Source organism: Emys orbicularis, chromosome 9 (genome assembly GCF_028017835.1).
Source record: "Emys orbicularis isolate rEmyOrb1 chromosome 9, rEmyOrb1.hap1, whole genome shotgun sequence".
Lineage (NCBI taxonomy): Eukaryota > Metazoa > Chordata > Testudines > Emydidae > Emys > Emys orbicularis.
The window spans coordinates 100,924,739-100,952,528 of record NC_088691.1 but is presented as its reverse complement, the minus strand read 5'-3'; the positions used below and the strand labels follow the sequence as shown (position 1 = coordinate 100,952,528).

Here is a 27,790-nt window from a genome sequence, read left to right as displayed (position 1 = left end):
CTGCCACCTTGCACCGGCCCACCAGAGGAACCCCAGCCCCTGCCGTGCCAGGCCAGCCGGAGCGACCTCGGTTAACCGGTTTAACGATTTTTTTATTGTTGAACCGGTTAACTTTTTTAACCGCTATTTACATCCCTATGCTGATTACAGCTGTAATTTGCTTATTCCTCCTCTGGGTTTGTCTTTAATTATTTCCTTTTTCTATTGGGTACTGCACAAGTGCAATCGGTTGACCATACAATAAGTCTGGGCATGTGCTATTATTGTAGTATAGCCCAGGAATACAGTGTAGTGTGATGCGCATGTTGCTCATTAACCTCAGTAGCACACACAGTAAAACTCCCCAGTGGTCTCCATTGTTGGTTTCTAAGTCACAGAGCACAACAAAGTACTGTGCCTCGTCCTGCAAATCTGCCACAAAGGCACTTGGGCTCCACCGCAAGGGACTTCTCCAAATTGCTCTGCTGTGGCCACTTGGCATGCAGGAGCTGCGCTCCGATGCCAGCATAATTAGTGGCAATATGCATATGCTATGCCGAGAGTGTGATGTTGCTTTTACAGCTCTATTGTCATTTTTGGCAGTTAGCACAACTTGAGAAATCCACCGAATACGTGGAGCAAATGGTGGAAGGCCCAATTAAACACATTTCTCTGTTTTTCCAAGCCCTGTTAAACACATCTCCTGTGACACAGTCCTGCAGCAAGAAGAGCGTAGCCCATGACCCCGTTAGGAGCATCGTTCGTGCTATGGTTTACGCTTTGTCCTGTGTGCGGCTCGTGAGGTTTTGCTCCAGTGACTGTGTTTTCAGTGGGAGTAAGAGGAGCGTTCAGGCTGGCTTGGGTTGGTCTCCAGGAGCGTCCCCCATAGAGCAGAGCTAACGGGGGAGAAGCCACGGCTAGCCCCAGTGCTGTCTTTGTCGTTCATTCAGCCCTGCACTTAAAGCTGCTTTGCTTTCCCGGCCAGCTGTCTGCGTTTCCAGCTGTGCACTCAGCGTTTGTGTGAGGCGAACACTAAGGCAGATTCGTAGTGTGGAAATTCGCCTGAAACTCTTGTAGCTGTGCTGACCACACATGTCGTTCTCAGGGTGGGAGACTGAAGTATTGGGGGGGGGACCGTGTTTCCTCTGGCTCAGGACGACAGCTATCTGTGTTTGTCTTCCTTGCTATCACTCACACCACATTTGCTTTTCTTGTCAAGTGTTTCAGGAGATACAATGACCTGTAGCGGGATTATTTTATTGTAATTTGAGCTGTCCATTTATTGCTGGCTTCTGCTTGTCTGCACCACTGGGATGGCCCACAGGAACCTCAGCTGGAGAGGGAGCATTTGGGGGGGGGGTTGCTGGTATCTCAGGTCTAATCTTCCTCTTAAGCCACTACTAATAACCGCTCTCCTATGTGTTCACGCTGCACTAGCTCCCAGCATTGAGTACAACCTGGGGTGTGTGTTGATTAAGGTTGACACTTCATGTCCGCAGGGGCTTCCTGCTTTAACCCTCATGATGCCTCTTCTTGCCGCAGGCTGGTGGAAGAATTTATGCTGCTGGCGAACATGGCCGTCGCCCATCAGATCTACCGCTCCTTCCCCCAACAGGCCTTGCTGCGCCGTCACCCCCCGCCCCAGACCAAGATGCTGAACGACCTCATGGAGTTCTGCGACCAGATGGGACTGGAGATAGATTTCAGCAGCGCAGGGGCCCTGCACGTGAGTGGAGACCTCACCGGGGATTTGCGCCAAGGGCGAATGTCTAGATGGTGAAGCTCTCCTGGGGTTACTGATACTTTCTCCGACAGCATTTGTGTAATGGCCTGTGGTTACCTGCTCTCCATTCCCTGGGTGATCTGCCCTGTCTTCTGCACAGGGCTGCAGCTGACACTGCAGAGCTGGCCAAGGGGGTGTCCAGGGGAGTTTGGAGATGAGGAGCACCTTTGTAGGCACACACTGGGCATAAAGAACAGGGTATGCATTGCCACATGAGTCCTCCATCAGAAACCCTCCTGCCCTGTCTTCAGCCAGGTGGCAGGATTCGGGGGGCAGGTCTCTGTGCTCCACTAGAACCAGCCTCTCAGAAAAGTCTGGTAATACCCTCCTGTCTCAAACCGGGGCGCCCAACAAACATCTCGTGCAGAGAGACGTGATGTTCTTCACAGGGCATAAAAATGAAGCCACCGGCCGCTGCTGGGACAGTCTCGCCTCCCTCCCCCACCCCCAATAGCAGGAGTTTGGGTGTGAGGGGGGCTCAGGGCTGGGGGTTAGGGTGCTTTCCTGGTGGGGAGGCTCTCTGGAAGGACGACAGCAGCTCCCCTCCCTCTGCCTGCAGGCACCCACCCCCACAGCACCCATTAGCCGCGGTCCCTGGCCAATGGGAACTGCAGAACCGGGGCGTGGGGTGGAGCGGAGGCAGCACATGGAGCTAGGAGCTGGGGTCCCCGCTTCCCAGGAGCTGGGTAGGGAGCCTGCCCCAGCCCCACCAACCCCTCCCCCCCTCCCCCCCGGCCACAACCCACCCCCTCCCGAGCACCCGTAACTCCCCCTCCCCAGGCTGTGACTTCCCCTCCCCGGGCCATGACTCCCCACAGAGCACCCACGTCCTCCCAGAGCACCCGCAGCAGCCCCCTTGGGCCGCCACACCCCCCCCCCCCCCCAGCACCCGCGACGCCCCCGGGCCGCGACTCACCCGAGCACCCGTGGTGGCCCCCTGGGCCATCAACCCTCCCCCCCCCCCCACCCCCAGCACTCACGCCACCCCCCCCCGGGCCACGCCACCCCCCCATGAGCACCCGCGGCGCCCTCCTGGGCTGTGACACCCCCCACGAGCACCCGCAGCGCCTCCCGGGGCTGCCCTCCCAAGCTGCCCCCCCCCCCCCCCCCCCCCCAGTTTTAGTCAGGGGTATATAGTAAAAGTCATGGACAGGTCCCAGGCCGTGAATTTTTGTTTACTGCCCATGACCTGTCCATGACTTTTACTAAAAATACCCGTGACTAAAACGTAGCCTTAGCTATAAGTGCCTATGACAGAGGGTAGCCTCAGAGCGCCAGTATATGCTGCTGCATGTCCAGTCGTGCCCTGATGGATGGGTAATGATTCCATCTGGACCAAAGCCCCTGTTTGCAGGCATGACACCCTTAGGGGTATGTAAAACAGCACGCTCCCTGGGGAGGGGAAGGAAAAGCTGGGGCAGAAGCAGAGAGGTTTCGGACGAGGCTATAGTGTGTTTTGTGTGTTCGGGCAGCCTGCCGTTTGTCGCTGGTTAACTCTGCTCTCACCAGCCAGTGGTTGCAGGAAAGCAATTTCTGCATAGAAAGATGATGGTTTCAGGGGTGGGACTGGAGCCCCATGCCAGGAAATCTCGTGCACTGTATATGCAAGGAAGGGTATAAGACGGTTCTGCAGATTAACGCCCTCCGCAGCCCAAGCCATGAAGCTTCACCTCAGCTCGAAAGTGAAGCGTGGGCTCCAGTATTTTCTTTTTCATTGCCCCTAGACTGCTGGTGATCCTGTTAATACAGCCCATCATCAGCCTCCCTCGTGCTGTTCTGTTAGGGGCGGCCCGCGGCCCCTCTGGGACTTGCACGGTGCTCCTTGTCGGGGACTCTGAAGACAGGGGGATGCTTTTCCTCCGAGCTTTGAGCGTGTAGGGCCTTTCCAACGAGGAGGCAGTGCTGCTTGTTACTAGCCTAGTACAATGGCTTCAAACTGATGCATCCCTCAGACCTCTACACAGTGTGTTGAGCCAGGGCAGTGAAATATGCTTTGCTACATGGGAGGGAACTGGTCACAAGGCCCTGGGGTTTGACCTGCAGGTTGAGAGGGAGAGGTTAAAAGTCCATCTCTCTGAATGTTCGGAGATAGTCCCTTGGCTTCTCTGCCCCACATGGCTGCTGCCTTTGAAAAGCGGATGCTGAGCAGTATCATAAATGACGGCAATATATAGAAACGGTGTCCACAACCTAATGATTGCAGGCAGCTCTGTCGTAGCCAACCAGGCTGTGAGCACCAAGCTGGGACCAGGCCGGCTGCCGGGACCATGAAAGGCCCTGCTGTAGCCAGCCAGGCTGTGCATCTGGAGGAAACATACTTCGTGAGGAAAACATTTCCGTTTCCCATATCTAAGTGATGGGTGTAAACGGGGAAGAGAGGATTTTGGTTGTAAAGTGTCGGCACTTTCTGAAATCCCCGGAGCAGTAAGACAGCAGCAAAGAGCAGGACATGTTTGTTCTCTCCCTGAGCCTTTCATCTGGTTGTCTTCCCCTCCCCCCCCCCTTCTCTCCTTCCAGAAAAGTCTGAATGAAATGTTTGGTGCAGACAGCTATGCAGAGGCCAGGAAAGAAGTGCTGACCAACATGTTCTCCAGGCCAATGCAGGTAAGAGCCGCCAGGTCACAATGTGCTTATCCCTGTGCAACCAGCACCAGAATGTTTTCAGGCTCGTCGCCACCTGCTTTGCGTTTACTGCCCAGATCAGTGCGCCTTCCCCTCTCCCGAAATCCCCCCTCTGCACTGATCGTTTAAACTGTTACATGGGGGGGAAGGGAGATGAAGAAGCGAAGCGCAGTCACTGGTAACTCCGGAAGCCCCAAAGCATTGCATGACCCAGATTTATACCCCATGTGTCCAGTAAGAGAGGCCTGCCCGGTTACTTATGGGCTGGGTTCACTGGTCAATGCGTGCTGACCCGCTGAGATTGATGGGTTCAGTGGGCTTTACTCCTTGGAGACTCCCTCAAATGGCGCATCCAGGAGGCTCTTACAACGGCTGCCGCCCCCACGGGCACAGTTCTGGGTATTTCACACAGGAGGCCATAAAGGGTTTAAGTGACTGCTCGGCAAGGGCAAGGATGGCAGGGTACAGATCCCCATTGACCCCAGGGGATTGGGTCAGGCCTAGTCGCCCTGCTAAAACCTCCTCTTGTGACATCCAGTAGCAATTTCCTTCCTAAAGAACAGTTCAGGTGCCTGGACAGCTGAGAGGCCAGGGAACTGGGGTCACTGGTTGAAAGCCCAGCCCAGGTCAGACCCTATAACAGCTGTTTGGTCCAACTTCAATGAATTAGTCTCAGTTCAGAGTAAACAGGCATCCCCATCAAAACCCAGCATTGCCCTGCCCTTGTAAGCAGAGAGGCCCAGGTGTGAGTGGGCCACAGAGACCCATCCATCTCTAGAGATGGTCTCTTTGGGGTAGGTGGCAGAACTGGCAGCAGGGGAGCTTGCCGTGCCACGGCTGTGCTGGCTCTGTTGTGATGCCCCGTGAACAGCTAATCCGGTGCGTTTCATCAGCACAGAATTAACCAAAAGAAAACACAGTATAAGTTTTGTAACGTCTCCGCCTTGTTAACTCAGCCGCAGCGCGAAGGGCGGCCAGTTATGAGAGCGCAGCCCACCAGCAGGGAGAAGGTGACACGTTCCTCAAAACGGCCTCTCTGCCACTGAGTGTTTATCACCGCGGGGATACATCATCTTCTTGACATTACTCATTTGACTGTCACTCGTCTAATTAGTTAATTTGCTCCATTTGCTCATTAGCAGTTGCCTGAAGTCCTGCTGTATCTTAGCGGCTTAATGCTTGTTTGCAAATGGCTCTGATGGCAATTAGCACAAACCGTGTGGTAATTATCCCCCACACGCACGTTGGACTCATTAGTACAGTTTGCTGCTGCGCAGTTCTCCCCTCTTTAGCTGGGTGTGTTTTTCCAGCATGTTTCTCTAGATAACGACCCTTTGTCTGGCTTTCACGTGTCTCCAACACCGGAGGCATGGATGGCTTCCTTTCCCCTTCAATGGGACTTACTGTCAAAGTTGAATCCTATTGGTAGCGTCTGTTACATGGGCTCCCCCTCCAGCCTGCTGCTGGATTGTGTTGTGTCAAGGCCCCGAGTCTTCTCCCCAGATACCAGACTGCCTGGTGCTTTGAACAGCCGGGCAAAAGGAGACTGGTCACGTGGGCAGGCATGGCCCAGGATGGGGCGGTGAGAACTTTCTGAACTGTATGTTCTTGTTCAAGGCTAATTTTTCTTTAAGCCCAAAAGCTGCATCTGTGCCCTATGGAAGGCCTGCCGGCGCGTGGAGGAGGGGAGTAAACTTGGAGCCCCTCCTGCTGTCCACCACCAGGTACCTCGGCACATTCGTCAAACTCACCTGCCACACAAGCACATGCCTTGGCAACAGCCGGATTTGCAGCATCTGCCCATCATTGACCGTGATACAGAGCCTGTACTTCCTCAATGAGGAGTTCCGTATGAATCAAAACCACGGAGGAAGGCCTTTGGGAGCTAGGTTCTGGTCAGGGCCGGCTCCAGGCACCAGCCCACCAAGCATGTGCTTGGGGCGGCACCTGGAGGGGGGCGGCGCGGCACGGCGCTCCGGCCTGAGAGCGGAGCCGCGGCGGGCTCTCCGCCCTCCTCCCGGCGCTCCGGCCGCCGGGGAGAGCGGGGCCCCCGCCGGGCTCTCCGCCCTCCTCCCGGCGCTCCGGCCGCCGGGGAGAGCGGGGCCCCGGCTGGGCTCTCCGCCCTCCTCCCGGCGCTCCGGCCGCCAGCGGAGCCGCGGCGGGCTCGCCGCCCTCACCCCGGCCCTCCGGCCGGTCAGGGAGAGCGGGCCCGCGGCCGGGCTTGGCGCCCTCCCCTGCCGTGCTCGGCGGGGGGGGCGGCGGGAGGCTTTTTTGCCTGGGGCGGCAAAAAAGCCAGAGCCGGCCCTGGTTCTGGTGGAGGGGTGGCTGGGTAGTGTCTCATTCAAACCATTTCCTAACTGAGCTGGTGATTTGGAAGGCTCGTTTACTCTTCAGCTTCCTTTCACCATGGTCCCAAAATGAAAGCGTGCCGCGTTTCCTTTGCTCCTGGTGCTGCCAGCGAGGGCCAGCCTGGCCGTCACAGAAGAGGGGTGAGCACAGCCATAGTTAAATAGATTCTGAGCTTGAGCAAAGCAGGACATGAGGAGGTTTGCTCCTAGCCAAGCGGCAGTTTTTGCCCAAGGCTGCGACACAGTTAAGTGTCAGTTTTAGACTCTTCAGTCTGTCCTCTGTGAAGCAGCTGGTGTCTTTTTTGAATGCCTCCAAGTATCTGCAAGGGATATTGCGAGGGTAGTGTGCTGAAATGGGGCAAGGGTCTGGGACTATGGTTGCCCGTAAATTGCCCACATCTGTCCTACAATCCCTCATTATGAGAGGGCCCTCTCCGTTCTGAGGAAATTTCCAAGACTCCAGATTTCTGATCAGAGGGCCCCTCTGCCCTGCTTCTTACATGACTGCTAAGGAGAGCATTGTAATGATGCCTGTTTGGAAGGATTGGCCAGGAAGGAGAGACCTTTCCAACTTATAGATGTTAATGGATCAAGGCGAGCTTATGAAAGGAAAGGAGTTTTGGAAGGAGAACTCTAACTGTATGTGATGTCAGAAGGAAGCTAGACCTGCATCAAAAACAATAGACCATAACTCTCTTCAGAAGTATGGCTATAGTCAGAAAAACGTCTATATGGAATTGCCCGTCTTGCTCAATAAGTCTGCTCCCTAGGTATATTCTGTGTTGCATCTTGCTGCCTCCACTGGCAAAAAAAAGTTTACAGTTGAACTCCCGTTAGCCCTACAGAGCCAACCCCGCTCTGGGGAAGTGAACTGGATTTGATTCTGGCTAGTGTATCGCCAACAGGACTAGTACCTTATGTTCTGGGGGTAGACCCTTCATTCCTGCTAATGGAGGATGGAGTCCAGCTAGACTTTGGCTCCCAAGGTGACTTTACAGGGCTGGCTCTTGGCAAAACCATCTTTTAACTTGTAAACAGAGAATTGCTACGGAATCACCAACACCCCCCTCCGCCCCCAGGCACGGAAACCTACAATGCCATTTTTAGAGTCACTTTGCAAGTAGATCCTGCATGTGGGGGGGTGTATTCATGTGCACTTGCCTTTTAGCAAGCGAATCGTCGCCTGAATGGAAGGAGCACTGCGTCACACACAGGCAAGACTGGTAGAGGTAAACCATTTCCATTTGTTTCTGTCTCAGTAGATTGAGCTGCAATTAGCAACGTTGTCCAGGAGCACGCTGGAGTTTTCCACATTGGTTGCTCCATGACTTGACTTAAGAAGGTCCTCCCAGGTTACTGAGCTCTCAACTAAGAGTGTCTGCTCCTCTGTCACTTGAGGAAGTACGAAAGGCCATCCAAAGATTACAGAATGGCCGTGCCGATGGTATTCCACCTGAGCTGCTCAAAGGCCTTTGGCCTCCATCGACTGCTCTTTAAAAGCGTGGGCATCAGAGTGCCAGCAGAACGGGAAGATGGCTTCGTAGTGTCTTTGTACAGGGCAAAGGATCTCGCACCGAGTGCAGCAACTACAGGTCGATCTCATTGCTATCCGTCCCTGGAAAGGTCTTGGCTCTCTTCTCTTTGCTAGGCTGCAGCGAATGCTCCTGAACAGACTTGGTGTCCGCAGCAATCAGGTTTCACTGCTGGGTGGTTGATAACGAATGCTTCCCTTACGCTACAGCTTCCAGCTGAGCTGCACCGAGAATTTAATTGCTTGCTTCACATGGCGTATATCAACATCGAAGTGGCTTTTGATGCTGCTGACAGATCAGCCCTTTGGCTCGCACTGAAAGGAGCTGGCGCCCCGGATCTTCTCCTCAATCTGGTGCCCGATCTTTGTACCGGTGTGAGAGTGCGCATTGGTTCACGGCTTTTGCTGCGTTTCTACACAACCTCAGGTGTGCAGCAGGGGATGCAGTCTCACCCTGGCGCTATGCTGCCAAGCTACCAGCTGGATCTTACACTTGCTGCTCCACACGTTGGAATCAAGGTTGGTCAAGAAGCATTCACTGACCAAGACTGTGCCGACAGCGTCTGCCTTGTGGAGAAGCAAAAGAGTTCCAGCCCTGCCCATCAAGCTTCCCAAGACACAGCCCGCACCATGGGGTTGAGCATCTCATAGCAGAAGACCAAGGTCTAGAATTTGGAGCGGGGCCACCAGAGCCCCCCCAGTGCAGGTGGGCTCGAGCATGGATGAGTTCAACTCCCTAAACTGCAAGCCAAGTCCAAATGGTTGCAGCAAACGGGCTGTCCTTCAACCACTAGGTCTCGCTGTCTCCTGCATGAAGTCCATGTCTTGCTATGGATGCAAAAACGTCTCTATACCGAGACTAAGTCCAGGATCTATCGGGCCTGGGTACCACCTGTATTGCTCTACAGGTCAGAAACCCGGACCGCTTACAGGCAGAGTTGGAGAAGCTAGAGGCATTCCATATGCGCTGTTTGACTTTGTATGAAATGCCATAATCTCAGAGAATGTGGTAGGTGAGGAACATGACAAATGAATAGAGAAACTAGCTTTGTAAGGGTCACAGGCCATGAATAAGTCTCTGCTTTCCTTGGAGACAGAGCTGTTGTCTGGGCTGTCAGACATCTGGACAAGCCATGTCTATGTTCAGGGGAGCATGTCTGTACCTCGATTCTCCTTGGGAAAGGGACACTTCCAGTTTCTGCCCCCAAGTGGCTGGGGCTGCCTGGGATTCAGGGCATCCCAGTGCAAACACCACAGACCCTGCTTTCCAAGGGGTGCCAGGCGAGTGCCATCTGGGATTGACGCAAACACTTCCCAGGCTGCCTGTGTGCAAGCACGGAGATGGGTTCTTGTGGGCGCATGGGGCCCGGGGGGTGGGGGTGAATTTTAGGGGCACGCCTGCTGTGCTTGCAGCCTGTGACATTTATTGTCTTTCCAATCACAACCTGACGTGTGAGCCCCAAAAGGCCCTTTTCCCACCAGCAAGAAGCTCTGTGATTATCCCAGAAGTAGTCAGAGATGGAGGGAAGGGGTCCCCTCTGCAGCCACCTCTGCCCATTGGAAGGCAGGGACCTCCAGTTGCTCATCACACACCTCCCCACTCCTGGCCTGGGTGCAAGTTAGAGCAGCTGAGGTGTTGCTGTAACTTACCCCACTGGTCCCTAAGTGGTTGTTCACGAGTGGAGAATAAGCGGCGCAGAGCTCCTCTCCGGCACATCCCCTGCACCAGAGGAGGGTGCAGGAAACTGGCTGGGGGACATATTCTCCTCTGTCGGCACCTCCAGCCAGAATACAGCCAGAGCAGAGTGGAGAGTATGGCCCCGAAAAGGCATGCAGGTCTCCTAGCCCATCCACCGTTCCCATCTCTCAAACTCTTGCAGTCTCTCCATGCAGCGCTGTGTGCACCGTGAGTAGGGAAACATGGGGCAGTGGACAGGAAGTCTGTGCCCCCAGCCACTACCTGAAACCACACATGGGGCAAGGCTCTGGATCGGCCCCTGCTTCAGCACTGGGACACGGGCCGCCGCTGTGATTAGTGGCAGTGCCAGGACTCCTCTACGTGACCACATTGGTGCTGGGCGATACTGAACGGCCGGCTTCGCTGTGTACAGATCCGTTCTCAGCGCTGAGGCTTGTGTGTCCGGGATCAGGCTGCAGGTGAGTCGGCCAAAACCGCCGGCAGCTAATTAATCCACGATCCTGCCAGGCTCGTGTCTTTGAGGCATGCTCTGTACCCCTGGGTCAGGACGAATGCCTTTCAAATTGAAGGGGAGGGAGGTGGGAAGAAGCTCATAATGTATGTCAGTGGGAGCTCCTGGGGGCTGGTGTGCCAGGCAGCTTGTAACAGATGACGGAGCAGTGACACCTCATTTTTCAGGGGCTCAGTCACTCGGGGATTCAATCTGTCCATAAGAACAGAGAGCCCTTGGTCGGCGATGGCTCATTTATTCGCATGATCCTTGCAGTTCTTCTCGGGAACCGAGCACAGCGGAGAGTTGAGAGCGCTTGTCATTTGAACCTGTTAATGAGGAAACGTCCGCTGGGTGTCATGCCGGTAACACCCGGCGTGCAGGTGACGACAGGCGCTCAGCGCTGCCCGCGTTCATTCACGTGTCCTCGCAGGAGCCCCGGAGAATAATCATCTAACCGTTTTGCCCACTCGTCTACAAAGGATACTAGGGTCACTTCAGCCCCCACCTCAGGGATGCAGCAACTCTTTAAAACGTCAACTCTGTGCAACCGTCTAGGGCAGGAGGTCGAGCAGGGTCCCAAAGCCAACCGCATTCAGGAGGCAGAATGGTAAATCCCCAAACTGGAATTGGCCGTGGCAGTGGGGCTAACACATCCCTCCTGTGACCAATGCTCTGGGGAGCAATGTTAGGCCTCTGATTTGAAAGATACTGGGGCGAGGGGAAAGAACGCCCCCACTGAACCACTTCTTCCGGCTCCCTGGGGCGTCCTTGAAGTGGGGCTTTTCTCCTCGAAGACCATAACCTAGCCGGCAGCCCGGCTCGTGAGAGCGGATGGGCGCACGGTGATCTGGCCTCAGGCCTGTGACACACCCGTCGTGCTGCAGAGTTACGGGAGCACCGGGATGTGCTTTTCCCATGCGCCACGTGGAGCTGTAGGGATCTTTCTCCCCACGTCCCAGTAGCTCAGCTCCATGCAGAGGGCTCCCTAAAATCCCATCCGGAATCGCTGTCGGGGCGGCTGTTCACCAGAAGGCACTTTTCTTCCCCGGGGGCCGAGCAATGGGACTAGAAGGCCTCTCCCGCGTGGCCTGCAGCGCCTGAGCCACTGGGGAACTGGGCTAATTGAGTCAAGGCGACTGTGTTTCGTGGAGTACATCAGAAATAATGTAGTCCTGGGTTGTGGAAATTGGCAGCGGTGGGAGCTCCTATCCCAGCGACTGGGTCTCATAATAAGGCGAGGAGCATGCTGCTTTTTTTAACCTCCTCTGTTTACTTGCCCGGATCAGTGCATCGCGGCTCAGCAAGAACTGGCGGAGCTGATAGCATGGGGAGCCGGAGGAGGGAGCTGCCTGAGCCATGAATCCCAGGGCAGGATTTCAGCTTTGTAATCGGAGCAGGCGACTCCCGTTGTTTTTAAATCTCTCGCTCTTATTTTTAAATGGGTTCATTCAATCGCCATTCCGCCGTAACCCTGCCACAACCCCCTGATCTAAGGGGCTTCTCTGCGCGGCTCAGCCTCTGGGTTGTTTTTCCAGCCCTTCGGGCTGTTTTGCAGATGTAAAAATAAAAGCTGGAACATGTAATAGCAGCAGCTGCACAACCGAGCGACGTTCCCGGTGAAGAGGCGGCTGGGAAAAGCAGGGCCAGCGCTGGCCGTGTGTTGATTTAGCCGCGTATCCCAGCAGTTCACGTCGTAGCCGCTTCTCATGAAACGAAGCAGCAGGTATCGCAGCAAGTTTGTCCCCGTCTCAGAGGTGAACAGGAAAGCTGTTGTTTTAAACTGCGTAAGCTCTCGGAGCAGTAACGCCGCCTGCGTCGACATCCAACGTACAAATACATTGGCCCCCAGAAAGTCAGGAATCAGGCTTGGTGGGGCTGGCAGCTGAAGGGGAGAGCCCTGCATTAACCGTGGTGCCCACGAGCCACCTTCCAAGCCCCACCTCGGTCGCTTGGCTTGGGCGTTGCACCTGTTCCCTCCCGTCAGTTGTGTTTTAGCTGATTAGATTGTAAGCTCTCCAAGGCAGGAGCCGGACATCTTACTTCTTTGTACAGCACCTTGCAGACCTTGGGGTGGCCCCGAGCCTCTTAGCCAAGTTGCCTGAACAGGGGTGATTTGGGTGAATGGACCCTGGATCAGAACCGGCCCTGCTTTGATTTTGCAGAACCAAAACCTGGCTCCTCCAGCCCAAGTTGGTTCACAAAATCCGGCTTCTCTGCATTTACCTGCCAACACCTGGGTTCCAGGTTCCTTTTCCTTGGCAAGAGTGGAACGGGGCCCCATCAAAACCCAGGGTGTGCATGTGTATTCTGCATGAATACACATGCCCTCCTGCTGTCTCGGGTGCAGGTTTGAACGTGTATTTATCTACCGAGTGCTGGAGGTTAGCTGCGGACAGAGAGACGCTGTCGGAGAAGCCTTGTGAGCACAGAGTGTCCAGGACATAGGATTCTCTCTGGCATCGTGCCCAAGTCATGCAGAGGGAGGGGTAAAAGGCAGTGGCAAGTCATGCAGTGCTACTGAGCCGTCTGTGAACCAGGGGGTCTAAGAGGATTGCACCTGGCGCTGGTGGGCGTCTTGTCATTCTGCAGGCTCTGAGCCTTTCACCGCAGATGGAGGCTGAGAGCAGTTCCCGTCTGACGGCTGCCTGGGGGCCTGCGTGATGGCAGCGTGCCCACACAAGCCCCCTAAATGGCACGAGGAGAGGCCAATGGCAATGTGCCACGGTGGCTGACCTCCCCTCTCACCCTCCGAATCCCCATTGAAGAGCAGTGGCGGGGAGCTCGACCTGCCCTGCCCTGTGCTGGCCCAGCTCCGCAGGGCCTGGCGCGGCTGGTCCAGTGCCTCTGAGCAATGCTCCGTTCAGAGCCACGCCCTGCGGCGGGGCTGTGCGCCTGTCTGCTCTCCTCCACCGGCACCTGTCTCCCGACATCCGGCCCCGCAGCCAGGCACGTGCCTGTGTCTCTGGGCTGCCCCGTCGGCAGGTTACTTGGAAAGGACTTTCAGACACTTTCGGTGGCTCGTAAAGGGAGCCGGGCTGGGAACTGCAGTGCAGGGTGACGTTCCGGCTTCAGTTTAGTGCCGAATGGGACACTGGAGCAGCCTCGCAGATGCTTAAACCCTCAGCCCTGTCTCTTTAAAAGCACCCGCAGAGGAGCAGCGCTGAAGGGCTGTATCCGAACCTGCCAGAGAGCAGGCTGAGGAGGGACGGCAAACAGCGAGATCCTGAGTGAAGCAGTCCCTGGGCTGTCAGTCTGGCTGCGTGGCTTCTTCCAGGAAAAGGGCTCTTCGAGCTCCCTTTGATTTATTCCCGATCTGTTGTTTAGACTGTGCAGATATAATAACGCACGAGCCAAGCGGCGGCTGTTCCCAGCGAGCAGTATCAAGGAGCTCCATTAATCCCCATGATGGATGGGGCTGGGGAGGGGAACGGTCTGTTTCCCATTTCCCAGAGGAAGGGGGGAAGTTTGGCTTATGCTGCCCGAGCGGTGAATAGGCAGCCGTGCGAGTCGATGGGGAGCCCCGCATGCTGCCCGGGGATGGATTTCACCCCCGGGGCCAAGTCTCGGGCAGGACCCCCACCGGATCTCGCTGGAGCCTCTGGAACTATGGCCATAGCGGAAATCCTCTGTCGGGAGAGCGTCCTTCATGGGCCTGGAACGCGCCGGCTCGTCTGTTAAATCCATCACGTCGGCCCCACTTCCCACACATCCCCAGCTGCTTCAGCCTGCCGCCAGTGCACTCCTTGTCGGATAGTCTGTTCCCACTCTCCCGAGAGCCGTCCTTAAGGGAGCACTCCTGCCTGGCTGGGAATTCGGGGGGGAGAGCCACACGCAGCCTTCTGGCTGGTGGGAGTCAGTTGCAACCCTGCTAACACTCGGTATGATGCAGAGGTCAAGCCAGTGTTAGTTCAGGCCATTTGAAGCAAACTCCTCCCAGGAGACCTGCTGCAGTGGGAGCTCCCTGGATCACGTTGGGCAGCTTTTAAGTGGAACCGGGATTGTTGAAAACTTGCAGCCAGCTGCCCCCGGTTTTATGGCTGGCTTTCCCCTTTCCTGTGGGGTAGAAGGAATGGGGTGGAGCTGGCTGCCCCTGGGACAGGGGACTCCCTCCAGTCTGCCATTCCCTGTGCCCGTTTTGCCGTGCCGAGTGCCCTGTGCTTTCTCCGTGTTCCCGGTGTCTGTGATCCACCAGTCACACACTTACGCTGGGCAGAGTAGGGAGTGCGGCCCTGCTGTTCACACGTACTGCCGGCCTGAGCAAACCACCTGCACAGCCTCTTGGGGGCCATGTGCACTAGAAAAACTGGTACCTATATCGCAGCACCCGCGCTAACCCGCGAGCATTAAACAGGGCTGGGCGGAGGCACGGGACTGCGATGCCACAGCGCTCTGTCTACACTGAGCGCCAGTGCAGCTGCCCTGTTGCTGTGAGACAGGCTCTCAGCCTCCTAGTGTAGACAAGATCCTTGGTCGGTCATGGAGAGGGAGTGGAGGAGATGGACTCCCTTCCCTGGCTCAGCTGAGAAGAGCCGTGTGTAGCTGGGCAGGGGGCAAAGGGTGTGAGCCAGTCGTCCCCTGCAGCAGCTGCATTGCCGATCATGGCGAAGGAGCATCAGATGTTTGAGCTCTGTGCTGCTGGGAGCCCCCCGTCGCCCACCTGACAGACTGATCCGCTGCCCTGACACCCCCCCACACACACACACCCCCAGGAGTTGGATTAGGGTTTCCTCGCCAATCCACCTACCAGGCCGGGGTGACTCTTCCTGATTGCTCAAACCATGTCATTCCCTCCTTTTTCCACGAGAGGGCGCGCTAGGTCACCTTGCTAGCACTGCAGGGACTAGCCTGGGTGAGCGGGGAGCATGCAGGCACGGCCCTGCTAGTGCCCTGCCACACGGGGGGGTGGGAATGCTCCACTCACCACCCGGGAGGGAAATGGGGGGCCTGGCCCTGAGACCTGTTGCTGTGTCCGGCTGAGCAAAACGCGAGGCAAACTGCTACACAGAGAAAGTACAGGTGCGTTTCCAAGCCCAGGGTGTAGATCAGTTCGGCTCCATTGCCGTCCATGGAGCCACCAGCCGAGGATGTGGCCCGTCCCACGTGGCTGTGTGAAGCGAGAAGGGCTCACTGAGACCCCTCCAAGTTAGAGAGCAGAGAGTTCTGGTCCCCCCGAGTCCATTTCCCAGGGGCCAGGCCGGATATTTCCCTGCCGTACAGGTCGGCGGATGTCTGGCCCCCGGGAGCAGGGCGAGGAGGGCTTGGGACGGCGAGAAAGAAAACGTGCAGTGGTGGAAATAGTCTGATGAGGTCTTAACCCAGCAGGGAATTGAGGACTCCGCAGAGCCGGGCCTGTGACGCTCCCCTCAGGGAGCACCTCCGGCTCCCCTGGCTAAACCGTCTCCGGTGCTCCCTGGGCTGTTGTGTAAAATGCTTCTGAGGCCTCTTCCAGCCCTGGCACTGGGGTCCAGAGCACGGGGCTTTCCCCGCCTGAGCAGAGCGCGCACAGGGTCCCCACCCTCCCCTTGAGTCTCACCGGCCGGGGGTTTTTCCCTTCCCAGATGGCTCTTTACTTCTGCGCTGGCGTCCTGGAAGACGAGACCCTCTTCCGCCACTACGCCCTGAATGTGCCGCTCTACACCCACTTCACCTCGCCCATCCGCCGCTTTGCTGACATCCTCGTGCACCGGCTCCTCTCCGCCTCCCTGGGTAGGTGCCTGAAGGGGGCTGCCCTCGGCCGCCCGATCAGGGCAGGTGGAGTCACAGGCTGAGAGGCTGCTGCCAGGAGCCTCATGGCTGGGAAGGGAAGACGCGGGGGAGGAGGTGTCAGGACTCCTGGGTTCTGCTGTGGATTTGGACAGACCCTGTATGGGCATGGACAGGTCCCTGGCCCCTCTGCTCACTGCAGCTGTGTCTATAATTCTCCAGCCTCGGACCAGGCCCCCACTCTCTTGCTGGTCAGCAGGCTCTGGGGATCTGCCCTCCCGTGAAGCGGGGCAGGGGGAGTGTAGCTACCTTAGCAGGCTCTGCCTGTCTGGTGGGGATTCCAGTTGGGAGCTGCTCAGGGATCCTGGGGCACGCCTCTGGGGAACGCCAGACTCCTGGTGCCCTAGGGTGGGTGTTGTCCCCACCAGGCCCCTTACCACCAGTCGTTGTGGCTTGTTTCCCTCCCAGGCTCGGGGCGCCCGGTCCAGATGAGAAAGGAGGCCATCCAGAAGCAAGCGGATCACTGCAATGACCGGAAAATGGCTTCCAAGAGGGTGCAGGAGCTCAGCGCCGACCTGTTCTTCGCCATCTTCGTCAGGGTGAGAGCACAGCCACCGTGACGCTAAACGAGCTGGCGCTGGGAGCGGGGCCTGGAGCTCTCCTTTCGGCCCTCAGGCATCGGGATGATGCCTTGGTTCCCTTTGGGGGGCGGTCTCTCAAGAACACCCTGGCACTGAAATCTCCCCTTCCCCCCCCATCAGGTGACCCTGTCCTATGGGGCAGGGCTTGCTCTGGAGCCAGTCCGGCTGCTGCTAGCTCTGTAGATGGTCCCTGGCCTGAGCAGCCACTGGCTCTCCTCCCTCTTGTGCCCCACAAGGAGCAAGTGCTGCTTCTGGCTTCAGTGCTGGTGATGTTTCTCCCTGACGTGTCCAAACAGGGCCATGGGCCCCGAGGCCTCTTCCCTGGGGCGGCTGTTCAGAGTCCAAGCAGGGTCTATGTAGGTGACCGTGCTTCCCACAGCACTGGAGGGCTCGACAGTCCCTCCCAGCTAGCTCTTAGGAGTGCTACAGTCCATGGGGTGTCCCGGCGGCTGGTACCCCGTGGGGCTGGCTGGTACCCCGGTCAGGACTGGGGAGAGGATCCGCTGTGCTCCATAGCGACTGGGGAGAGGGAGCGTTACATCCCAGCAGAGGAGCAATTTACGAACTGCATGGGCACTGCCCAGGTGGGCAGAGAGTTGTGGGACACTGGGATGGTCTCTGGGCGGGAGCCCTCCTTGGGAGTATCTCGCTCGTGACCGTGGTTTGTATTGGCAGGAGTGCGGCCCGCTGGAGTCAGAGGCAATGGTGATGGGCGTCCTGAACAAGGCCTTCGACGTCCTGGTGCTGAGATTCGGAGTTCAGAAACGCATCTACTGTAACGTACGTGCCCTTGAGCACCGGGTCCCCCTTCGGCTGGCCCTGCCGTTAATCCTCCCTACCTCGCACCCGGGCTGCTCTGCTGGGTAGTAACGGCTGGAGTGCTGGTCGAGGCCCTTCTGTGTCCTCTAGCCGGGCGGTGCCAAGTACCCACTGGCAATTCGACACCGGCACTGCCACCACCGGAGCTGCCCTGGGGCCAAGTGCAACTGGGGAAGATCACAAGGGAGGAAAGGGGAGGGTGTCTTCACTGCACAGGGAGCCCAAGTGAGGCGGGTTAGTCTTGCCAGGGGGTGTGCGTCCCCATAGATGCTGCCTCCTCACTCTTTCTGCACTCGCCTCTGTGCGTCCAGGGTCATAGCCCCTAGTTCTTTGTGCTGAGACGCTCTAGGATTCTTCCCAGTCAGGTGTGTCAATTGCTGGAGAACTGCTCTGTCCTTCAGGGGGAATTATGGGAAGGCACTGGAGGACTATCGCCACTCAAGTGAGTCTGCCTGGATCCTCCCTGCAAAATGGGTGATTCCAGCCCGGGTTAAATCGAAGCCTGGGTTCTAACCGGTCCCCCCAGACGGGTCAGTTTGCCTGGGTTTAATGCACCTCCAAACCTGGGTCAGAGGGGTTTGTGTGAGGGGCAGGTAAGCACCTGGGTTAACTGCGCAGTGAAGACCGACCCTAACGAGCAGTGTAGGTCAGGCTGCAGAGGACGTCCCTACCCAGTGGGATGGTGCAGTCACACTAATAACGAACACCATGCAGATGAGCCCGCCACGCTAGGGCAAAGGTAAGGATGGGGGAGCAGTGGGAGTTGCTGGGCAGAGGCCAGTGTTTGGCTGGGTGTTCGCTCTAATAGGTTTAGCGCCATTTCAACCGTAACCGTCTTGTAACAAAATAGCGTGAGATGGACTGTAACTTGCGGTGTACTCTAGTGCCTCCAAACAAGACCTCGACAGGAGGCTTACCTCACGCTCCTAGTCTCCTGCAGCTCTGTCTGGGGGTTCCCCTTAGACCCCCAAAGCCCCCAGGCAGGACAAGAGCAGAAGCGAAGGAAGTCAGAAGGATCCGTAGCATGTTCGCTTTTATTAAAAGAAGTGATTTCATGTTTTCCACTCCTCTGCTTCCCGGTTGTGCGTGCCAGAAGTGGGTAACGATTCACTAGGAAAAGTGAAATGAAACCAGGGCTTGTGGCCCGGAGGTCAGGTTGGGGCTGAAATGGGGAAGCAGTTGGTTTTAACTGCATTTGATCACATCATAAATCTGGGACCATTTGGAAGCGGTTTGCTGTAGTCTAGCACCTGCAGTTAGTGACAGCTCTATTGCTGACAATGGCATCTTGACATGGAATGTACAGAGTGATATACAGCCTGTGTGGGGGTGTATTCCAGCCGTGCTTCATTTCCACCGGCATCTCGTGGGAGGTTACAGAGCTGGGGGCGCTTTACACAGGGTACTGGACAAAAAGAACTTGGCAGTCAGTTACACGCTGGGGGGAGAAGGGAATAGTGTCTTGCTAAGCAGGGTCCAATGAAGCGAGCTGAGCTAGTAGCAGGATTGTGGGAGCAGCCAGATTCCTTACCCGTCCGAGGAGGGGCCAGAAACCAGGGGTGGGGGCCAGAATTCCTTGGGTTCCAGCACCGCTCCTGGAAGTCAGTGCTTTCCCCAACGTGCTGTCTGTCCTGCAGGCTCTGCCGCTGACCGGAGTCCGCTTTGAGAAGGTGGGGAAGAAGCCTGAACTAACTCTCCTGTGGGAGCCGGAGACCCCAGAGCAGGAAGCTGCCCCTCAGGTAAAGCCCACACCAATGGCTCAGTGCATCAGCACTGCATAGACCTTGTCTGCCTCCCCACCCACCAGGCTCTCCACTGGGCTCAGGGATTTCCAGTGAGGCGCAGTAGGCACATGGCTGGGGGCGCCTTACCTCTCTAAAACGTGCCACACGAAAGTCAGCTGGGGGCGGGAGGGACTGAAGATGCTGCGCCCTGGGGCGCATAAGTGTAAATCCGGCCCTGGCTGGGCTCGGGGTTCTCGTAGTCCCTGCCATGCAACTGACTGCCTGAGGCCTGGCCCCAGCCCACTGCTCTAATCCGTGCAGCAGACCGTGTTTCTGCAGGCTCCTGGCCTCCCTCAGGCTTCAGCCTCCCGTTACATCCCGGTGTTCTGGCTTCTGTTTCCCCGAGTGGCCACCCTCTTCTCTGGTTCACTCCCATTACTGCCTGGCTTTCTAGTCTCTCTGCCTCCAGAGGTGCTGGAACCCGGGGTGCTGGGGGGGGACTGCTGCTCCCCCTGGCTTGAGGTGGTTTTTCTTGCATGCAGGGTTGGGTCAATGGCTCTCAGCACCCCCACTACACAAATTGTTCCAGCCCCCCCCTCCCCCCTCCCCCCCACCCCACACACACACCCTGGCCAGCAGCCCTTTGGATCCTCTGCCCTCCCTGCTGTGTGCCATGTCTCCTGCTTCTGTGGCCTCTAGGAATGTCATTAACGTGCTGTTTACTGCTCGTCTAGATCGTTAATTAAGCTGTTAAGCAAGATTGGGTCTGCCTGTGCCTCTGGCTAGACACCTTCCCCACCTCACTGCTCTGGCCTTTATCATTCCCCTTCTGCGGGACTTTTCAGGCAGCTTTCAGCCCAGGTGGCAGGCAGCGCTCAGATCCAATTAGAACGAATGTTTCAAGTCCGATTTCCCCAGACATGGTGTTAATGCTTTAATAGAGTTGAGAAATCGGTCTCCTGTGTCCCCATCAGCTATTAAGGCAGTAACTCAATCAAGGGGATTGATTGCATTTGTCTGGCTTGATTAAGTACTTACCTTGATGCCAAACAAAAGTTGGCAACACTTTAAAATAATGGTCTAGCTGATTGCCTTGAAATTCCCAGGGATGAATCCCAATCCCCTGGCTGAGGCTTGGTCTGCACTTAAAACGCTCCGCCAGTCAGGGGTGTGAAAAATCCACACACCCTCGCCCCCCCTCCAGCACCACAGCTCTGCAGACCTAGCCCCCTCACTCCTCCGGAGACCCAGCCCTGTTGACAGACCAATGCTTCTGTCAATGTAGCTACCATCTTGGGGAGGTGGTGGTCCTACCCCCCTTCTGTCGGTGTAGGCTCTGGCTACGCTCCAGGGTTACCCTGGATCCTGCGACGTAGGCACACCGGGAGAGTAAGCTGCTGCAGGCTATCCCACGGCCGCGCGCTCCCTTTAAAGCTGACTTGGCTGGGGAAGGGCCCTGGAACCCGCCCCGCGTGGCCCCAATTCATCCTGTCGTACAGGAGCTGGGATCACTTACACACTTGCCGGGAGCAGCATGAAAAATGACTGCCCAGCGTGAGCGGAGCCCAGCCCCGGGGCTAATCATTTTTGGAAAGTAAACACTCAGCCATGGAGGAAACTCCTCCAGGAATCTCCCCCGCCTCCTAAGCAAACACCCCCGCTGGGATTGCTCCTTCCAAGTCAAGAGATCCCTTTGTCAATAAATCTCTAACCCCTGGAACCGCTGCGGCCTTCCCAGAGCTTTGCTGAAGCTGCAAGAAGCAATGTCACCCTGACATGCACCCTCCTGGAACACAGACTCTTCTCCCCGTCACGCCCCGGCGTTAGCCTGCGGGGCCAGGCAGCACCACCCCCTCAGCCAGGCTCTGCACGGTGGGAGGGGCCTTGCGCGCCTTTGCAAGGCTTGGCAGCGGCCTCTTGGTTTGGCTGAGCCCAGCTGGGGAGGGAGAACATCTGTAAAGGCTGTTTGCAAAATAGGTTAAACGTGCAGAGGCTGGGCGGCTGCTGGGCTCAGCCCCGTCTCTGGTGCTGATGGGGAGCCGGACTCCTGGGGGGTTCCAGCGGCACCCTCCCCCTCCACTGCGTAACTTTGGTAACGGCAGCAAAACTAAGGGGTGAATCGCCCTATGCCAGCCTCCTGGTACAGCCGGGGGGCAGCCAGCCTGTGCCCCTGCCCTGGCTGTCCGGCTGGTTTTAGCGCTGCAGCGCAATGAAAGGAGGGAAATGACAGCTCCAGTCTCCGCTGGCCAGCATAGGAGTACAGGATACAGGAACCTGAGTGGCGAACCCGAGTTAAGAACACACTTTTTTTTCCCCATGTAGCCGTACTCTCCAGTCGATCCCCCCCGCCTAGCCAGGGCCTTTGCCACTGGAACTGTTGCCGTTTGGCGATTTGCTGGGGCGTGAACAAGTTACTGTATACAGTAGAACAGTGACCAGGAAAAGTGTGTGATGGCTCCAGTGATCACCACCACAGTCCCACTGACATCGCTGGAGCTCTTCCCAGCAGTGAGCCTTCCGCCTGGGCCTGCTTGTGGGGCTGGGACCAGATCGGCGGCTGCTGTCAGGCGTCTCGGCTCCATTGAAATAACTGAAGTCAATAGAACTACAACGCTGACAGACACCCAGGGAGGAGCACCAGACACTTGAACGACTCTACCCATCCGTGGGGTCCTTCAGGCTGTCAGTCGGCTGGGCCCTGCTGACAGCGAACCTTCCACTAACGATATGTTTAAAAAGTTAAATCTCGTTAAACAAGAGAGTTTAATTTTGATTCTGGTCACACCCAAGGTTTTATGCAGCTGCATAAAAAGGATTGGCTAAAAGAGGAAGGCAGGTTGCTCTGCATGCCTGAATCGAAGGGATTGATTGTCCAGGGTCTATATTTCCTTCTGTAACTAGTACAGTCAGTTCCATTCTGAAGTCTGCTCTGATATGCTGAAATGTACAAGCCGGCATTTTCTTACTGAGGGAATGTGGCTGTGTTAGATAAGTATGATACCTACGCACCGGGCATGCAGACCGTCCTGCTGGCTAAGGCTCTGGGGCAGAACACGAAGGGGCAGCAGGTTCTGACTGTGCCACCTGCTAGTCAGAGATTGAAGCCAGATTACACCACGGTGTGGGGATGAACAAAGCCACCTGGGTCAGGCTCCTGGGCTGGGAAGGCCCCGTCATGTTTCAGTGTGTTTCCAGTCTAGCTGAGTTCTCATCGCTCCGTGTTCGGGGGGGGGGGGGACTCAGCTTGTGGGGTACGTGTCAGTGAGCTGGCTGACTTGGTGCCTGTAATCCAGATCACAGCAGTGAGCAGGGAGCTGCTAATTAGCAGCAGCTTCTGGTTTCACAGGCACCAAGTCACCTGCGTCCTGTATCAGCAACTCCTCCCGGTCCTTCTGCATCCTCCCTGCGAGGTACCAGATGCTCCAGCCTGCCATGCTGAGGGACCTGGAGCCTCCCCAGGCCACACCTCCCCATTAAAGCTGAGCTTTCTCAGACCTTCTCCAGCCCCTCAGACTCCCAGTGGGTTGTCAGTGCGGGCCCTTGGTTGGGTAAATACGGGCAGCTTGCACGGCCCCTGGAGCAGCAGCAGCCCTAGACTAACTCGTTGTTGGAAGCCAGCTAACCTGGGGTCCCCTTTGTCTTTTCTCCCTGGCCAAAGGTGATCACCATCTTCACCTTGGTGGAGGTCGTCCTGACGTCTGACAGCAGCCCCCTGAAGTACAGCGCGGTGCTCAAGAGACCGGGCCGGGAGAAGTGAGCGCCGCGGGCTCCGTCGCCTGCCGCCCCGCCATGCCGCCAGTCTCCTCTGGACCAGCCAGGCCTTACACTGCACTCACCTGGCTCCGCAGGGGTGGGGGAGGGAACTTTTAAAATTAATTCAGTTTTACTTCCGGTTTGGATTTTAACCTGGGCGTCGGGGGGAGCTCGGGTCTTTCCTGGCTGCGATCGTTGAAGCTGCAGGAACATTAACGCTGTTTCTAAAATATTTTTTAGCCTTTTTTTTTTTTTTTTAATGCTGCTGACCGCCCCTCCCCCGCCACCCGAGCCATCCTCTCGGAGGGGCTGCTGCTGTCCCTGGTGCTTTGGGCCGTTCTGGACGTGGGAGAACCGGGGGGCCACCAACTGGTTTCTTGCTGAATTCTGCATCCCGTAATAAAGCTCTGGCCAGCGATGGAATGTGTGTGGCGTTTATTTGGTCTCCCCCGGATTCCAAGGGCGGGAATCCTGGGCAATCGCTCATCTTCCCGGCAGGCTCGGGCCGTTCTGCGCTTGCTGTTTCTCAGCACGTTGTGAAATTCAAGATCACGCAGCAGCTATATCATCTGCGTTTCCCGCTCGGGCGGTACTTGCACAACAGACGAGTGGGGGGATGAGGGATGTTTGTTCTTGGCTATCGCAGTCGGTTTGTTCATCCTTCGGTCTGCGTGTTTCACAGGAGCCTTTGGCTTTCTGAGCCAACTGCTGGCACGGTGCCCCAGGGTAATCCTCTATCCAGAGATGTCCGGGACTCTCCTGCTGGAGATGATGCTGTTTCCGGGGGTCAGGGTCAAGGTCAATCCAAAGGAGCCTGGGGAGAGCACCTGTCTGTGTCAAATTCAGCAGGCCCCACCCGGAGCCTCTTGGGATATTGCGAAGGAAACGCAGGCCCCATCCCTCCTCTTCCCTTCCCAGTCAGCCGTCCTGCTATGGACAGCAAGTGCCAGACCGCCCGGTGCCTCTGAGCCCCAGAGCCTATCTTGCAGTGGCCTCCTTTGCATGCTCCCCACGCCCTCCCCTGCTTGACTCATCCCAGGCAGCCTTGCTAAGCTCATATCAGCTGCTCCTCAACTCCCACGTGAGTCACCGCTCGGCAAGCGCACTCCAGCGAGCGCCGATCAAGCCCTGGCACCAGTCACGGCCGGCGTGCTCCTGCGAGATGACAGGGGAGGGGAAGGGGGGAGGTATGCAGAGGAGATTTAAGCCATTAATCATCTGGTTTAGACCAAAGTCATCCCACTAAAGAAAACCAGCAGGCCCCGGACTCCCTCCAATCCTGAGTGTGTCCATCTCATAAAGCACAGAGATTACCAAACACTGTCGCCCCTGCAGCATTCTGCTGGGGGTCTAGGCACCAGCTTCCCAGGCCTTGTCCAGCGTGGGAGTCAAAGGGGTGATGTTAGCTTGTGTTAAAGGCAGTGGCTGTGTAACAACAGACTTCTAGTCGTGCTAGCTAACCCATTGCGACCGCCCCTAGTCTAGGCAAGGCCTGACTGTCATTGGGGGGAGGAGACCGGCCCAGACTGGCCTTCTAGAGCAGTTACTGCTTCAGTTCAAAGCGGGAGCAGTCGGTGGAGCCCTGCATGGTTTAGGCCCCAGTTCTCTCAGACCCATCTGACCCCTTGGTCTTCCTAACGTGGTCCTCTCGCTGCTCCGATGGGCAGGGCGATAGTTAACGCTGTTGACATTGTGTCACTGAGCACCTCAGCCAACCCCGCCTCTGAATGGTCCTGCCCTTTCGTAAAGCACTTGGGGGTCAGCTGATGAACAGCGCCAGGGGAGCGTTCAATACGCTCCTCGTAGGGAGTGGTGGGCAGCTCGCGCCGGGTTTCCCACTCTCCGCAGCTTGAGCAGATCCCGTTCCCAAGGTTCCCTCCAGCCGTAAAGGACAAGGAGCTGAGATTCTCAAGAGCAAGACGGCAGCCTCAGAAAGATGTGCTGCCTGGCACAACCCTGCCCCACCCCTCCTCCCCAGATTGACCCTGGGCTCCACCCTTCCCTCGGGGACCTCTTCCAGAGCCTTCATAGGCCTCACCATTCGGAAATATTTCCAGCCATTGAGCTGAGATTCCCCATTGCAGAATTCCCTTGGCTGATACCCCCTGGCCTAAATAAGGCCTAGCCCAGCTTGAGGTTTGCCCCCCTCCAGTGTTTTCACACTGTCCTTGCCCCCATAGCTCTCGCTGCAGCTGTGTCTATAGACGGATCTTCCTGCTGCACGACGGGACCCTACATTCGCTTGTTTTGTTGCAGAGCCAGCTCCTTCTTGACATCACGTGCTGCCCCCATCCCCCTGGGTCTCCTCCACCACGCGGCGGCGTGAGATCACTTTCCTTCGGCCCTGCCACAGCGGCGTTTGTCCCACTTGACCCTCGTTTTATTTCCTGCTGAGCGTGGGGGCCCTGCCAGCCCCTTGGGGCTCCTGGGGTTGCCTGGAGAGCTGGGGGAGGCAGCAAACTGAGCCAGGGGGTGCGTGCACCGGGATACGGCGGGAATCGGGGTCTGCACGCAGCGTCTTGCTGCTCTCAGCTCGGCCCTCCGCCTCCAATGGCATCAGAGTCGCTGGGTCAGCGTCAAGGGGTGTTGCCACCTCCCCGGCGTCATCACCCACCTCGGCAAAGCTTCTCTTCTGAGCGTCTCAGGCAGCCTCCTGAGCTGGGGCGGTGGGGCATCAGTTCAATGGCTCCCTGCCCGTACGTGGGTGCAGAGGTGTTTCCTGACAGCAAACAGCACACACCACCTTTCCTAGTGAGAACTGAGGTGGGATGTGACTTTGAAGCGCAATCGCTCTTCCTGATTAACTCCATGTATAGACACTTACTCCGCAGCTCCTTTACTTTAATCCTGCACTGCAGGGCGTCTCGGTCATGGCCCCTTTCCATCATGGCCCTTGATATCTGCCCAAAGGTATCGTAATTCCTACGGCTGGAGCACAGCTGGGACTGGACAGCTTCCTCCCCCCAAACACTGATGGGGTCCAGCAACTCGCCATTGCTCCATGCTGGGGCTCGCTTGGCGCGTGGAGGCATGGTCACCTGGAAAGATTCGCTGATAGCACTCCACGCCACGCCGGGCAGAGCAAACAGGAAGGGGATTTTAAAATTCCCAGGGAATATAAAGGGCGGGTCTGACGGTTGGTCACCTGAGGCCAGGGCAGTAGAGTTCGAACTGATGACCAGAGTGGCTAGAACAGGCATTGTGGGATACTGCCGAATACTTCTGGAGGCCAGTCACAGCGCATTGGGCGGCCCCACTGGCGCTGCAGCGACAGCGCAATACTCGCTATTCCTCTCAGGGAGGTGGAGTACCAGCAGCGCTGTAGCCGCGGAGATACACGTGCCTTGCCAGTGTGGACGGGGAGTGAGGTACAGCGCTCTGGGAGGCTTTATTGCGCTGTAACTCGCAAGTGTAGCCAAGGCCTGAATCCCCTTGCAGTCCACACCTCGTCGCCATGTGTAGACAAGCCCTAAGGCCCTGCTCGGTTACACTGTTAGTAGAGACAGCAGTTAGCAGGACGCCTACCCCTGTGGGAAAGCAGAATCTGCAGCAGTCTGTCCCCATGGGAATGGTGGTGCTGTTCCCAATTCACCATCCCGGAGGCCGAGAAGGCGGGCTAGAACTGCAATCAGGTTAACTCCGCGGCCCGTCTCTCCCGACCCTTCCCGCTTCGAGAGGCCCCTGGAACAAGCACCTGGTTTCATTCATGACATTTTTCTTGCGCTTTCCACAGTGGCTTTTTTCCCTCGACACCGATCGGTTGGTTAGAACAGGATTTACTGTTGTTCTGTCATCGAGCCAGGCAACCTGAAGGCTAAAGATCCCCCTGGGGAAACACTGCTTGGGCAGGGGGCAATTGCTTGTAGCAAATCTATTTTAAGTCCACCTCTTTGCTGAACTTGTCCTGGCTTTTAACAGTATCATTGCAGCCTTGAGCCCCATCGGTCCATACCAGAGTGTGGGGGAGAAGAGAGGTGAGGAGCCAGGAGGGCATCTGTTGAACCAGAAAGAAGCTCAGGCCAGTTTTAGTTGTCTGTAGAGAGACACAGGCAATACATTCTCCACTCCGCGGCTCGGCTCTTTGATTGGGAATGCGCTAGCCGGCTTTCTTTTGTACACACTTTAAACCCCCTGGGTGCTGAGCAAATGTGAGTTAAATGCAATAACCGTGGGTGGAGAGCGTGACCTCCAAACCTAGACAGTGTTTCCAAACCGAAACACTGATTGCCTGGCTCTCGCAGCTGTCACAAGTGGTGTGGATCAGTTAGGAACGGGGTGAGCAGGAGCGCAGCTTGCAGAGAGCACCTTATCTGCTTGGAAAATGTGGCTACAGCATGTAGACGGCTGACCCCCAGGGCCATGTGTGCGGGGACATGCGGTGTAATGAGAAACCTTCTCGCAAAGCCAGCCTGAGCCGCGTTTGTAACCAGTTAGTGGTTTAGTCAGTGGGCGGTATCCTCTGTCTCCACACACAGCAACGTCCCCCCAGGCCGTGTCTCTGCAGGAATGTTTCCTCAGGCTGTTCCCCCCCCCCCCCCCCTGGCTCTGGGTCAGCTGAAGCTACTTCCGGTGCGATTCATTGCCCCCACGGAGCTCTGCGCTTCTCCTATATAACTGCACCGCATTCTGGGCGGATATCCCATGAAGCAACACTCTGCTGCTAAACTTGATGCATTCTGGGATTTTTCTTGTGGG

The 27,790-nt window shown here is 56.8% G+C and overlaps 1 protein-coding gene across 1 annotated transcript in view; it reads left to right on the top strand.

Annotated features, from left to right (window-relative positions):
* The window catches only part of DIS3L2 (DIS3 like 3'-5' exoribonuclease 2), a 249,191-nt gene extending 226,058 nt beyond the window's left edge, over positions 1–23,133 (top strand). The window contains exons 16-22 of the mRNA XM_065410584.1: positions 1,522–1,705; positions 4,280–4,366; positions 16,014–16,161; positions 16,627–16,757; positions 17,475–17,579; positions 19,256–19,357; positions 23,001–23,133. Coding sequence (XP_065266656.1) covers positions 1,522–1,705; positions 4,280–4,366; positions 16,014–16,161; positions 16,627–16,757; positions 17,475–17,579; positions 19,256–19,357; positions 23,001–23,099 — 856 coding nt within the window. The 3' untranslated portion in view covers positions 23,100–23,133. The remainder of the gene's footprint in view (positions 1–1,521; positions 1,706–4,279; positions 4,367–16,013; positions 16,162–16,626; positions 16,758–17,474; positions 17,580–19,255; positions 19,358–23,000) is intronic.
* The last annotated feature ends 4,657 nt before the right edge of the window (positions 23,134–27,790 follow it).